The sequence below is a fragment of the Lycorma delicatula genome, chromosome 3 (genome assembly GCF_047948215.1).
Source record: "Lycorma delicatula isolate Av1 chromosome 3, ASM4794821v1, whole genome shotgun sequence".
NCBI lineage: Eukaryota > Metazoa > Arthropoda > Insecta > Hemiptera > Fulgoridae > Lycorma > Lycorma delicatula.
The window spans coordinates 108769455-108782402 of NC_134457.1; the positions used below are offsets into that span (position 1 = coordinate 108769455).

Sequence of the window (12948 nt, forward strand, 5' to 3'; positions counted from 1 at the left end):
TGTAATTAACCATCGACAGAATTTCATCCGTTAATCAAAATTAGTTGGTAAATAACTTTTGTACATTGTAATACTTTTTGTTGTATGGAATGGCTATAATTGTTGCTCCTATAGCGTTCGCCCCATACTTGATTGAGAAACATGAATGCAATGTGACAATCTTCTGATACTTGAGATGGGAGATAATAGTACCGCATTCAATATAGCTTCATCAGCGTTGGCATTTCTCACAAAAAGTTCGCGACCAGCATCGAATCGTTGTGGTTTAAGCAAACCTATTTCTCGAACTCTCATTTCCAAAATTTCAAATGTTTTACGAACTGGTACTCTTCGATTTGGATCATTTTCTCGGTATTCACGCACAGCAGTCAATTCATTTTTATTTACCTTACCATAAATTAGCAACATGTCCGTCAACTTTCCAAACGAAAACAAATTTGTGGTATCACCCATTGTGAATGACTAATCGAACAATAACACTGCACAAAAACCGCTCAAATAAATATTGAAATGCTATACTCTAAACTTAATCTTTGATCAGCTGTTATTGCCAACCTATGAAAAAATAAAAATATTTAATATGAGAATTATGTCTTTTAAATTTATTTTTATCATTTTTAGCATTTATATGTAAATTATTTTGTTTAAATTCGTATCCCTTTTTCGATCCAGTTTAAGTGTTTTGTTTCTAATTAAAGCTGAACTTCTCAAATTTTTGTTTAATTTTAATAGACGTTATGTACATCAATTTTCTCAGAACTAAAATCTCTATAACCTTAACTAGAAATTGTTGTTTGTTTATTGATAAATTAACAAAGTTATTTTATTCCAAACCTAAAAAAGTGTATTTTCCGACCAAACATTTTTGTGTTTTACCCCGTTTTTCTTAAATTCTCATTAATCTAGAAGTCTGAGATCACTTTTATTCAATTTCTTAAACCAAAAACCAGTAAGGAAACACCAAATTTACCTCTCGATTTATTTCTCAAGATTTTTAGTACGGTTTAATTTCATAGAGGGTGCACCAGAAAGCAGGGCTAAATGTTTTGCGAACCGATACTCGCTAACGAACCGTTTTCTAATTTATGCTTTTATGAACTTTTTTCTTATTTTGGCTACAGAATCATCTCCAGATAGATTGCCGTGCAATTTAGAATTATGCTGTATGTACTACGTACTAGATGTTTGAGAATTGTAACTTCTGCTATCGTTTACTCTACTAGCTTTATTTGTATGATCTTTCAATTTGAATTTTTGAGAATTTTCCTTAAGTAGCCTTCTTTTTCCACCATTTTAACGTAAAAGAACTTTACCATCGAACTCAATAATCTCTTATCTTTTATTCTCCTATGTGCAACATTAATTTTTTTAAAGAATTCTTCCCAACATTTTCGTTTTATATATATATATATATCGACAAATATTTTTTTGTACTATAAGTAAAATTATTTATGGTTCTATAAGAGCTATATAAAGAATTCAAAAATTCTAAACAAAAATAAAAATTTGTACCTTTAAAAAACATTAAAACTGTGTGTAAAAACTGTGTTACTTTAAATTATAACTTATATTTATTATTCAATATATAAAAAAAATTAATTGTTAATTGTTACATTAAGTTGTATACCATTTTATAGCGGAAGTGGTTTTAAACAACTAACATACGATCAATACTTTTGAATGCGAAGAAAATCTGTGATTAAATTTTGAATTGCAATTGAAATTTTTAATTAACTTACTGATATATAAGTTGAAGATGAAGGTTTATAACAACTATACCAATACTATAGTTGAAATATTGAATTTTTAAGCTTCAGAAAGTTAGGAATGACACAAGTAAAATACCCAGTAATGTAATTTTTACGAAATATTAAAAATAAACAAAAATTACCACATGGTACAGAATTATCAAAAAAAATTAATTCTTTAGAATAATTCATACTAAGTATGTTAAGTGCCATAACAGTAATGATTGTAAGCGATGTAACATATGTTAAAAGTAATTTCAGAAACTATCTCTTCCATTCTAAAGCATAAAAAGAATTCAATACCATGCTTACCAGGGAAAGGAAGAAAAAAAATTATTATTCTCCCTTTTTTATTGATTTCCTCATTTTATTATTCCCATATAGTTAATAGACAGACATATCTCCATCTGATTTTGAAAAGAGTCTATGATAGGAACTACGAATCATTGACACAGCTTAGTTTTATCACTAATATCAGAATTAGTATATTTCAATAAAGGTTCTACACTTCATACAAATGTAATATTACCTCTAAAAATCAGTCTGATTTATCATAAAAGAAGATCAGTCTGATTAATTCTGACAATATCTAAAATGATGGTTCATTTTTACTCATTAACATACGTATTAAATTTTTCGTGTTACACTAGAATAGTTTTACTAAGAGTAGTTCTTGTTTTCTTTTCTTCAACCGCATTCATGAAGAAAGAGGAATGAAATTGAATCGGTTCAAGGATGCGATCGACAGTATAAAGAAATGTGAGTTGAGTGTGAAGACGATGACGATCAGAAGGTCACTCGCTTACCGTGTAAGAGAATATACTGGCGGCTTACAAGAAATGTTGTATATATATATATATATATATATATATATATATTAGAGGCAACCAAAGATACGGTAGAAGTAAGCTGTCGTTGGCCGATAGGGAATACTTTGAGGCACACACAAACACACTCACACGCGCGTTCTACCAAAGGGAAGGGTGATGCTTGCAGTCGCTCTCCCCCGCACCATCAGTCGAGATCGATACCAGGATCGGGGTCTCCGTAACTCACTCACTCACTCGCCGACCATCGTCAAAACCTGCTCAGAATTTGTAGTGAAAGGGGAAGGATGGGTAGTTAGAGTGTAGCAGGATGTGCGGGTTAGGGGTAGTCTAGTGGTACTGTTACATTTAGTGCCACTGTCTAAATTGGATTTGTTTTAAAACTGAAACACGGCTATATGACAACGACAACGATAAGATATTGTCTGTTCATTCACCGCACATTCGTGTCTCGCTTTCAAACACATCATTTATATTTTCTGAAACTTATTAAAATTCTAAGAGTATAAACAAAAAATTAAATATAAGGCTCAACAATAAAAAATTAATTTACAACTTTTGCTATATGTATTATTATCCTGATCTCTTACGTATTTCGTTTTACGTATATGCACCCATGTAGAAGCAAGCACGCGTGTTTTATTATTTATTTCGAAGTTTACAATTGGTTTTATGAGCTAGAGTTGGTAAACGGATAAGTTTATTACACAAAATTTAAATTATATTATTCAGAGTCTATTTATTTTGAAACTACAATAAAGTGATCTATCATTTACACACACAGACACACACACATATATATATATACCCCTTATTTGCCTATTCGATGATTTCTCTACAGGATAAATCTACAGGATCTTTACAGGATAAATGGTGATCATAATCAGATTGTTGATATCTATTCTATATTTAACTTAAAATATGTGTATGCCACAATAATTATTTATCAGAATTGAAGCAATATGGATTATTTAGGTATTCAATTCAATCATAAAATTAAAGCGCCCAATTATGTTTGTATTTAGTATGAATGCTGAGATTACATTGTGGAGGAAAGATTTTAATTTTCATACTGTACAATTTTATCAAAAGACTTCATCAATTATAAATTAAACAGAATCTAATAAATAAAAAAATTGTAATTAAAACCTTTTAAGCATTTCAAACTTCATCCACTGAGCGAAACTGATTTATGTGTAAAATTTACATTTTTCGATAAATTTTATGAATAAAAATTTTTTTAACGAAATTTAAAGAATTTATAATTCCATTCAATGTTGGATGATTGATTTGGTTGATTACATATAAAAAAAAATATTTTCTGCTGCAATTATATTGAATTGTTTCTTATTGCTGAAGAGGATCCAGCTATCAGTTAAGTTGCCACATCCATTCTAATTTGTGAGATTTATTTTAAACATATGTGGTCGACTACTTTACCTTTAATAACCGTTTCATCGAGTCCGATACCAGAAGGGAAAGAGTTATTAATGAGTCGTAGGTATTAGCAGTACTTTCAGAAAAGTGTACTGAAAGCATTATAACAAAATCACTATTAATAAAATTGCAAGGTATCACAGGTGTAACATGTTGCGTTTGAGAAATAAAAAGGATCTGATACGCAGTTGACAGTTATCCCTTAACCGACCATCACCTGTTCAGTATACAAGAAATCATCAGGTTTATCTTTTGAGTTCTCTCTTTCACACTCTCTCTCCCTCTCTATTCTAATATTGTTTCTATAACATCGTTATCTACTATAAATATTCTATCACACTAAAGTATTATGTATCAAAATATACATTTTTGAATAAAATTAGTTTCCTCAACGATGAGGGCCAAAATTTATAGAAATAAAAATTCTTCATTTCTTGATAAAGAAATTAAAGTCTGTAAAATTTCTCCTCACACCTTTATATTTTTATTAAATTTTAAAACTGTACTGGCAAACACCTTGTTATATTTTAACCTAAGTATTTATTTTTTAACTTTATTTGATACGTGTTTCGAAACATAGTATATGTTTCGGGTAATGTTTATAGAACTAACTGTTATAAAAGAAATGATAGAAGTGCTTTCGCTTGCCGGAAAGCTGAGCGATATTAATAGTTATTCTTATTGTCTTTTAACACGAACGTCACAATAATTTTTTTATGCTCGTATTTTCTTCTATGTTATTACTAATTTATGTTGTAGTAGTGATATTTCTTGATTTAAGAAAATTGAGAGTGAAAAGAGGAATTGAAAAAAGTCGTAAATTATGAACATTGATAAATTAAGACAATCTGTAGGGAATTCCTTTTCTTTCCGCGCTGTTTAATAATTTTAACCAATCCAAATAATTTGTGGTTTGTAGTTTGTAAGAACTCAGGTTTGTGTTACAAAATAATTAAGAGAATGTTCAAAAACTGTTTAACTAAAATTAAAATCTAAAACCATGTGCATTTTAATTGCTACAATCATCATCTGTAATCATAAAAATTGTAATCATTAGTAATTTATAAAAAAAAGAGAACAAAAAAATTATAAACGAACAGAAGTAACTTACAAAGTAATAAAAAATTTACTAGTATTTAATTAATAAAAATAATAAATTTAATTAATTACTTTTATTAAAACCTAGAAGCTAAAAATAATAATACAATTTTTAATAGCAAAAAAAAAATAAGTTAATTTCAATACAGTCTTTATTTCTATTGGCTTCACCAATTCAGGTATTGTCAGCCCAGTGTCCTCGAATTGTTTATTTATATTTAGTAATTAATTTACTTTTTTTTATAGGTTAAACGTAAGTCTAGGTCACGGCACTGTGATTTCCACACTGGTTATGGAACATGCACAGAAGAGAAACTCCGGTAACTATACGTGCTCAGTAGGTCGCTTGGCGGCAGCATCTGTCTCCGTACACATCCTGAATGGTTAGTATTTAAACGTATTGTTAATTTAGTGTATTACCGAGATGTAAAATTTCTATTTTCTTGATTTTATTAAACGTTTATCTAGTTTTCTTTTCTCAGTTATTTAAAAAATAGAAATACCACTTTAAATAACTTTAAAAAACAGAAACAGTTTTTTTCAGGATTTTCATGAAATCTTTGAGCGTAATACTTGCCCTGATTGATAGCTACGTAGGGTATAGTGTTTTAGTAATGTTTACCCGTATCTGTCGTAGAACGTACTTATAAATTAAAAACATTATTTCCCAGGAATTTAATTTTTTCCGTTTTTTTTTAAATTAATTTTTAACGGTAAAAGGTTTTTTCCTAAATTTTTGCTGAAAAAATTGATTTTTATAAACAGAATGAGAACACGCTTTAATTGGATGTTCAGAGATCCAGGTGCAAGTTGAGACTAAAACGTTTGCCTCATTCATATTTTCTATTACCGTAGGTACGACAGTAATTATAGTAATTCCTGCTTAAGGCCCTTTATTTTATGCTTTAAAGAGATTTATAATATTCGAATAACTGGAATTTTCATGTATTAGAGGAGATCATAAATCCTCTCTTTACGCTTCAAGCCCAGGTAAGACCATTTGTAAAGTTATAGGGATCGAATTACAGGGCACTCCCAACTACAAAAATGCGAAAGAAGCAGTATTTTTATAGATTCTTGGTGAGAAAGAAACAAACAGAGAAAAAAAGGTTGTTTATAAATAAGATCTCTATGAAATAAAGTAAGAAGTCCAACCAAAGGTGTGGTTCCAGGAAAAGGGCACTCATCTCACCAGTAATTTCTTGACAGATTGGTTACTCTGGAGATCCACATTATTGATCAACAATCTTTTAGATACGATAGATTATTTACGACGAGATACATACGTATGTACATACATACGTACGTACAGACGTCACGCCGAAATTAATCAAGGTGAATTCAGAAATGGTCAAAATGGATATTTCCGTTGAAATTAAGAAACCGAAATTTTACGCGATCACAATACTTCCTTTACTTCGCACAAGGAAGTAAAAATAATCATATGATTAAAAAGAGCGAATAATCGCGTTATATTTTCTATAACAGTGAAGTTTGATAAAATATTTGGTTATTGTCTCTGTGAATTATGTTTTAGACATAAACATTCCCTTGAGTTGAACAGTTTCCTTTGAGAAATTGGAAAATGAGGTGAAAGCTATAGCCCGACTAATTTATGACTTTAAACACGCAAATGATGTATAAATAAAAATGATTTATAAATATTTATGCCAGTAATAATATTCAATCTCTTACCACAAAACAAAAAAAAAATAATACCGTTAAAACATCTCAAGCACTTTCGATTTTTACACCGTTGCCAGGACATAAAATAAAAAAATACATTTATGTTATTGTTACTGTCAAACGTTTTAGTCCATCTTTGTCAAAATATTCAAAACAGGCAGCGAAATAAAAATGATAAACAACCAATGATTCCAACTTTAGTAAAATAAATATCTCTTTGTAAAATAATATTTCCCAGACAATAGGTAAATGTCTTAGACAATTATTTGCTTTTATTCAACCTTTAATAATGTGATACAAAAGTAAAGATTTAGAAATTTAAAAAGTTTATTTATTGAGAAAATTAAGTAAATGTACTAGCATATACTTTAAATAACATAAAAGGCAGAGAACAAAATATATTAAAAATACTAATCTAACACATAAAAATACAATGATATTTGGCTTTACTAGAACATAAAAACTGGTTATGGAACACAAAATAAAAGAATTACCAATAATTATAGCGTTGAAATCATACTGAATTAAAGAAAAACTGCATTTATACAAATTGATTTACGTAAAACAGAAAATTAGGCCTAAGTTTGAAGCCACATACGAATTGCAACATTTAACCCATTAACTAGTAATTGCAAAAATTGGATCTATGTCTCTTGAAAGGCTTATCTTTGCTTAACTAATTAATGTATTATTACAATAACAAAAACGAGTTGTTTCAATTACAGTAGAAAAAATTCTCTTGCTTTCATTATAGAAAAATAATGAAATTTTTGTTAACACTATTCATGGTACTGAATTATCCTACATCATAAAATTTAGGTAATAAAAGATATTTTTTTGAAATAGAAAACCTCGTTCATCTGTCTGTTTTAGTATGTTAACGAAGTTTCACCCTGTTTTACAAGAAGTTCGGGAGTTAAAGAAATAAAAAAAACAAAACTATTTTTCGTTCCGAGGTACTAAGCGGTTGTTGGTAATAGAAAATCGTATTTTATATTAATAAGCTAATAAGCATAGAATAAAAATTAATATCTAATAAATATCATATCAAAATTAAATTACAAATAAGAGAAATTTTGTGTAAAGATTTCTTTTTATAAAGTTGGTAACATTTATTGTTCCCAATAAAATATTATTTCACCTTATACTGAGTATTTTTAAGAAGGCGTAAAATATTTGGCATTGACTACGATGAATACATTTAAATTTTTTTTCTCTCGAAAATATCCATGAATATTTTCATCTTTTTTGATTTACATTTTTTTCTTTTTTCTAATTATTATTTTTTTTATTAATATTTTATACTTTTGACATTTTTTTGTAAGAAGGTTGAATACTGTTAATAATGTTGTATTAATTCTCTTCACGATTGTATCAACGTTTTATATAATATAAATAATAACACAGTGATTTACATGAACCTGTAAGACAACATTAATAATGACAATTACATGAGCACTAATAGGATCATGAATATTATTTTAATGTAGTCAGGGATATGTAAACCACCATTTATTGACGTACTCCTGCCAGCTCTGGCATAGTTTAGTTTTATTCATAACAAAGCTTACTACTATTATTACAAAGCTTATTACTATTATGTAATGAAAATAAAGCAGTATTGGTACATGTAAATGATGTACAATTTTGTTAAGCGCTACAACGGTAATGATAGTAGACGATAGACAAGTCGTAATTCACTGCTGAAAACGGCACCCTTTTGATTAAGAATAACAGGCATTCCTTGCCAGGCTTACCAGAAAGTTGAGGAATAAGGTGATTTTCTGTTAGAAATCACTGAAAAAAAGAGATAAGATACCTTCTTAACTGAGATAAATGTATAAATGCATATCAGTATTCCAAGCCCACCGGACTGCAGGTATTATTCAGTCCTACAGCGACTCTTGTCAACTTGCAGGGATTGGCTGCGTATAACACGTTTTACTTTCAGAGAAATTCACTTTGATTAGTATTTCTCAAGAAATTTACATTACTCGCAGCCGCCAGAAAAAAATGTTATAAGTAATGTAAAGCTACTAATGTACCAAACATTGGTTTTCTGCCGTTGAAAAATGGATTATTTATACTAATTAAATTAATCAGGAACAAAGGTTGTTACGCATTCAATGTTTATTTCCTGCTTTATCTTACAAAATGAGCTTGTATGTATGTTTTTATGTGAATGTATTTTTAAATGATAACTAAGTTTACGTAAATATAGTTGTTAAAACGAAATTCAAGTATGTACTTCTGTAGTCCCTTTTATTTATTCTCTTTGGATTTTCAGATTAGTGGATATTATTGCATTGCAAATTATGTTAGTCGTATTTTGTTTAATATTCACTATCTGAAATATACAGTAAAACCAGAGTTAACGGAATTTCGCGGAACCGAAAATATTTTCCGTTGTGAACAGGATTCCGGTAAATACTAGAATGAACTAGCAAATTACACAATTAAAAAGAAAAAAAATAATAGTGTACTTACCAGAACCCCATTTCACTTTCAGCAGTTGACTTTACAGTAGTTTGTTAGCGAATTCATAAGCACAAAATTTCTAACTAATGTTAGCACGTACAGGACAGTGTACTACTTACTGGATTGTAGAACAATTTTCATATTTTAATTTAAAAAATCTTAAATTTAAAAACTGATAATTTTGAAGAATAACGAATTTTAGTACCTTAAACTAATACGCTTTAATAAGTAAACATAATTTAAATTAACCTAAATGTACTTTATTACTGTTCATTATGCAATTTAGTCTTTATTATAAGAAAAAAAATTGGTTACTTTTTTGTACTGAACTTTTACTTTCAGCTACTATGATTTCTGTCAATATTCTGACTTTACAAATTATGTTAAACAACTTTGAATCATTTCCTGTAAGTGAAAATTCCTGAACGCCTAATATGTTGGATAACGCTGCACTGTATAAACTAGTTTTTTTTTTTCGTTATTGTTACGGTCCTCGACATCGGAATCGCATTTGTCTTCGTCAGCTTTCTCTTGATGGTGGTCAATAAATTTATCTATATTCTCTGAGTTAGCTTCGGTCACTAATAAGTTGTCCATATTAACAAATTCTTCAGTAATTACATTTTCTTAAGACGACCTGTTCAGTTCTTCCTACAAGTCATCAGATGTCGTCGTAAGTCCCGTTTCTGTAGCCGTGTGCAATTGAAAGTTGGCTTTTTGAAAGCACAGTATTGAACCGTCTCTAGCGATACGCATTTAAATGATTCCGACAGCCAAATTATAGCTTCGAGTACTACCTTACTCGGTAGTGCACGATAAAGAAGTCCGGTTTCGTTTCCGTTTGCAATATTTCTAGGTTCGTAATGTAGCAAGTTTTGTTTTCCATTCAATTATTATCTCACACACTTATCTCCAGCCCCGCCACATACTTCTTTAAACACAATTTGATGCCGCTTTTTAAAACTTTCCAGCCAACGATTTAAAGCGCTGAAGTTGATGCCATCTAATTTCTCTGCAATTTCCTTTGCTTGGTACTGTACAATTACACCTGAGATAACTTTCTTGTTCTCGCACTTACAAATCACTCCCAAACAATTTTGTTGATTTCTTCGTTGCCAGTATTTCGCACATGCCTTTTATTTGAACCGATCCCTTTTAACCAATCAGTTTTTAACTTGTTTTTATTTTTTTAAATTTCATAGATTTGAGTCTTACCTGCGCCAAATTTTTCGACTAAGTTTTTAACGGACAGTTTGTCTTTTTCGCTGGCTTCGATTACTTTGATTTTTTTATCCAAGTCCAACACAACTCTCTTTTTCGATGCCATACTTGTTACACTAATAGACAGCATCCAGAAGAACACTAAACTAACAATCGCACTGTACAGTTCTGTACTTTAGGTACTGAACTGTAATATGGATCCGTAAAAATTAAAAATTAAAACGACAAATTTGGCGAATGTTACTTGTAGTGGCATTACATAATTAATTTAAGTAAATATTATGACTATAGTTAAGGAATGATTCACAGGTTATTAAGCATAAAGGCTAATTTACTGTAAGCAGCCAAAACAACGATGACTTACTTTCTTTTTTCTGTTTAGCCTCCGGGAATTACCGTTCAGGTATTATTTCAGAGAATGAATGAGGATAATATGTGTGAGTGTAAATGAAGTATAGTCTTGTTCGACCATTCCTGAGATGTGTGGTTAATTGAAATCCAACCATCAAAGAACACCGGTATTCACGATCCAGAATTCAAATCCGTATATAAAAGTTTGCTAGGATTGCCTTTGCTAGGATCTGAACGCTGAAACTCTCGACTTCCAAATCAGCTGATTTGGGAAGCGTTCACCACTGGACCAACCCGGTGGGTAAAACGATGACTGTATGCCGTGTACAAGGTTTTAATACTCTCTGTCTGTCTGTCGTTGCCTATATTATTGGCGACGAGTTTACTGAAAATGTAAATATTTATGTAGTGTTAAATGCGAATTTATCTGTTATAACTCTGAAATTCTGACTCGACTAAATTTTATTTTTGTTTATGCAGGGTAATTTGTAACATAGCTTATGTAGTACAGTATACTGGATGCAGTAAGTATAATACTGTACAGTATACTTATTCTACTTTATATCGTGGGAAAATTTAACTATTGTACTTTATGTGTAGCATTAAATGTTATACTATTTTTTTGTATAAATTACGGTTCTCTGCTATTTTGAAAAAAATTTCCATTAACTCGTGAGATTTTTTCCCTTTATGCGTCAGTCAGGTTTCCGTTATTTCAGGTTAAATTAATATCATACCTTTGGTAAACTTCACGACCAGGGAAATTTTCTGTTGTAGAGAGAATTCCGTCAAATCCAGATTCTGTTAACTCAGGTTTTACTGTAATAATACTCATTTTTATACTGTGTGCTATGTTAAATTGTTTTCTTCTTTTTAACTTTTGTAATATGGACATGAAGAGACAAAAAAATAAAAATAGGAAATACATACATATATGTATATATGCCAAGTATATATATATATATATATATTACAAACCATATGTATACAACACACACGCGCGCGGGCACACACAAACACATTCACTCGTGATGCATAAATGTTGTCAAGCTTTTATATTATTTTCTCTTTGCTGAAAACCGTTCAGTAGCAAAATAAAAGAATCCTTTATATTTTGTTCTTCTGCATTAACAGAAAGTGAATTCCTTCCTTCTCTCCAAGCACATTGCCACCAGTCAGGTCATTCGTCATTACCAGATTAGTTCTTTTGAAAACAGAAAATTTTAAGAGGGAATAAAAATTTTTGCAATGCAATACACAGGTATTACCTGCGAGCAGGTTCTTAGATTAGATTTACGGTTATAAGCCACCAGGGGGCGTGGCAGTAGATATGTTTCTTCAAAACGATTTCGTGGATTTTAAAAAATTTTTAATTTTTTCACTTGTGTTGGTATGAGAATAGTATATTTCGTATTTAAAAGACTCAATCTAGTAATAGTATAAGTTGTAAAAATTATATGATAGAAATATCTGCCGAGGTATGTGCAACGGTGGCATCCTGACAGAGGCCAAACTGAGAACTGTGATGTGCTATCGGGTTTAAAGGATCTAAAAGACGACCTCCGGTAAACTCCATCAGGACTAGGAATGGAGGGAGTGGTATTTAGCTTTTATGATCGAGAATAAGGTTTTGTTTTTTCGATTTATTTAACGATTTTGTTCATAGAACTGCATAGAATTTGTTTTTCTTGATTAATATTATACTGTCTAAACAGCCATGACCTCAGTCAGTTTGGTATTTAGAACTGGTAGTTGTCAAACTTGCACCAAAGCGTGAAACTGAAGGCCGTGAACAAACGAAATCAGTATTAATAGTCAATTACAAAATATTTCTTTTTTCTTTTTTTTTTTACTTCTAAGGCCGCAAAGGTCCACTTTAGTCAGAATAATTCAAGTCTTTTTTGCCGATCTTTTGGCCTTTAAGTTCTTAGCTTTTACTTTCTCCCAATATTTAGTCATTCTTAATGATCTTGCTTTACGATCCTCTTCTGAATAAACCCTTTTTGTATAATTAAAAGTTCTTACTTTAAAGTTGGTATTCGGATCTTTAATAACGAATTTTAATTTTTCGGATTTATTAAGTAAATCTTCGTAAGTCAAAT

The 12948-nt window shown here is 30.1% G+C and overlaps 1 protein-coding gene across 2 annotated transcripts in view; it reads left to right on the forward strand.

Moving 5' to 3' along the window:
* Nucleotides 1-12948, forward strand: part of LOC142320960 (zwei Ig domain protein zig-8-like) — a 970121-nt gene that overhangs the window by 915651 nt on the left and 41522 nt on the right. For both annotated transcript variants that reach the window (XM_075358949.1, XM_075358948.1), the window contains one exon: nt 5357-5493. In XM_075358949.1, the coding sequence (XP_075215064.1) occupies nt 5357-5493 (137 nt within the window). The remainder of the gene's footprint in view (nt 1-5356; nt 5494-12948) is intronic.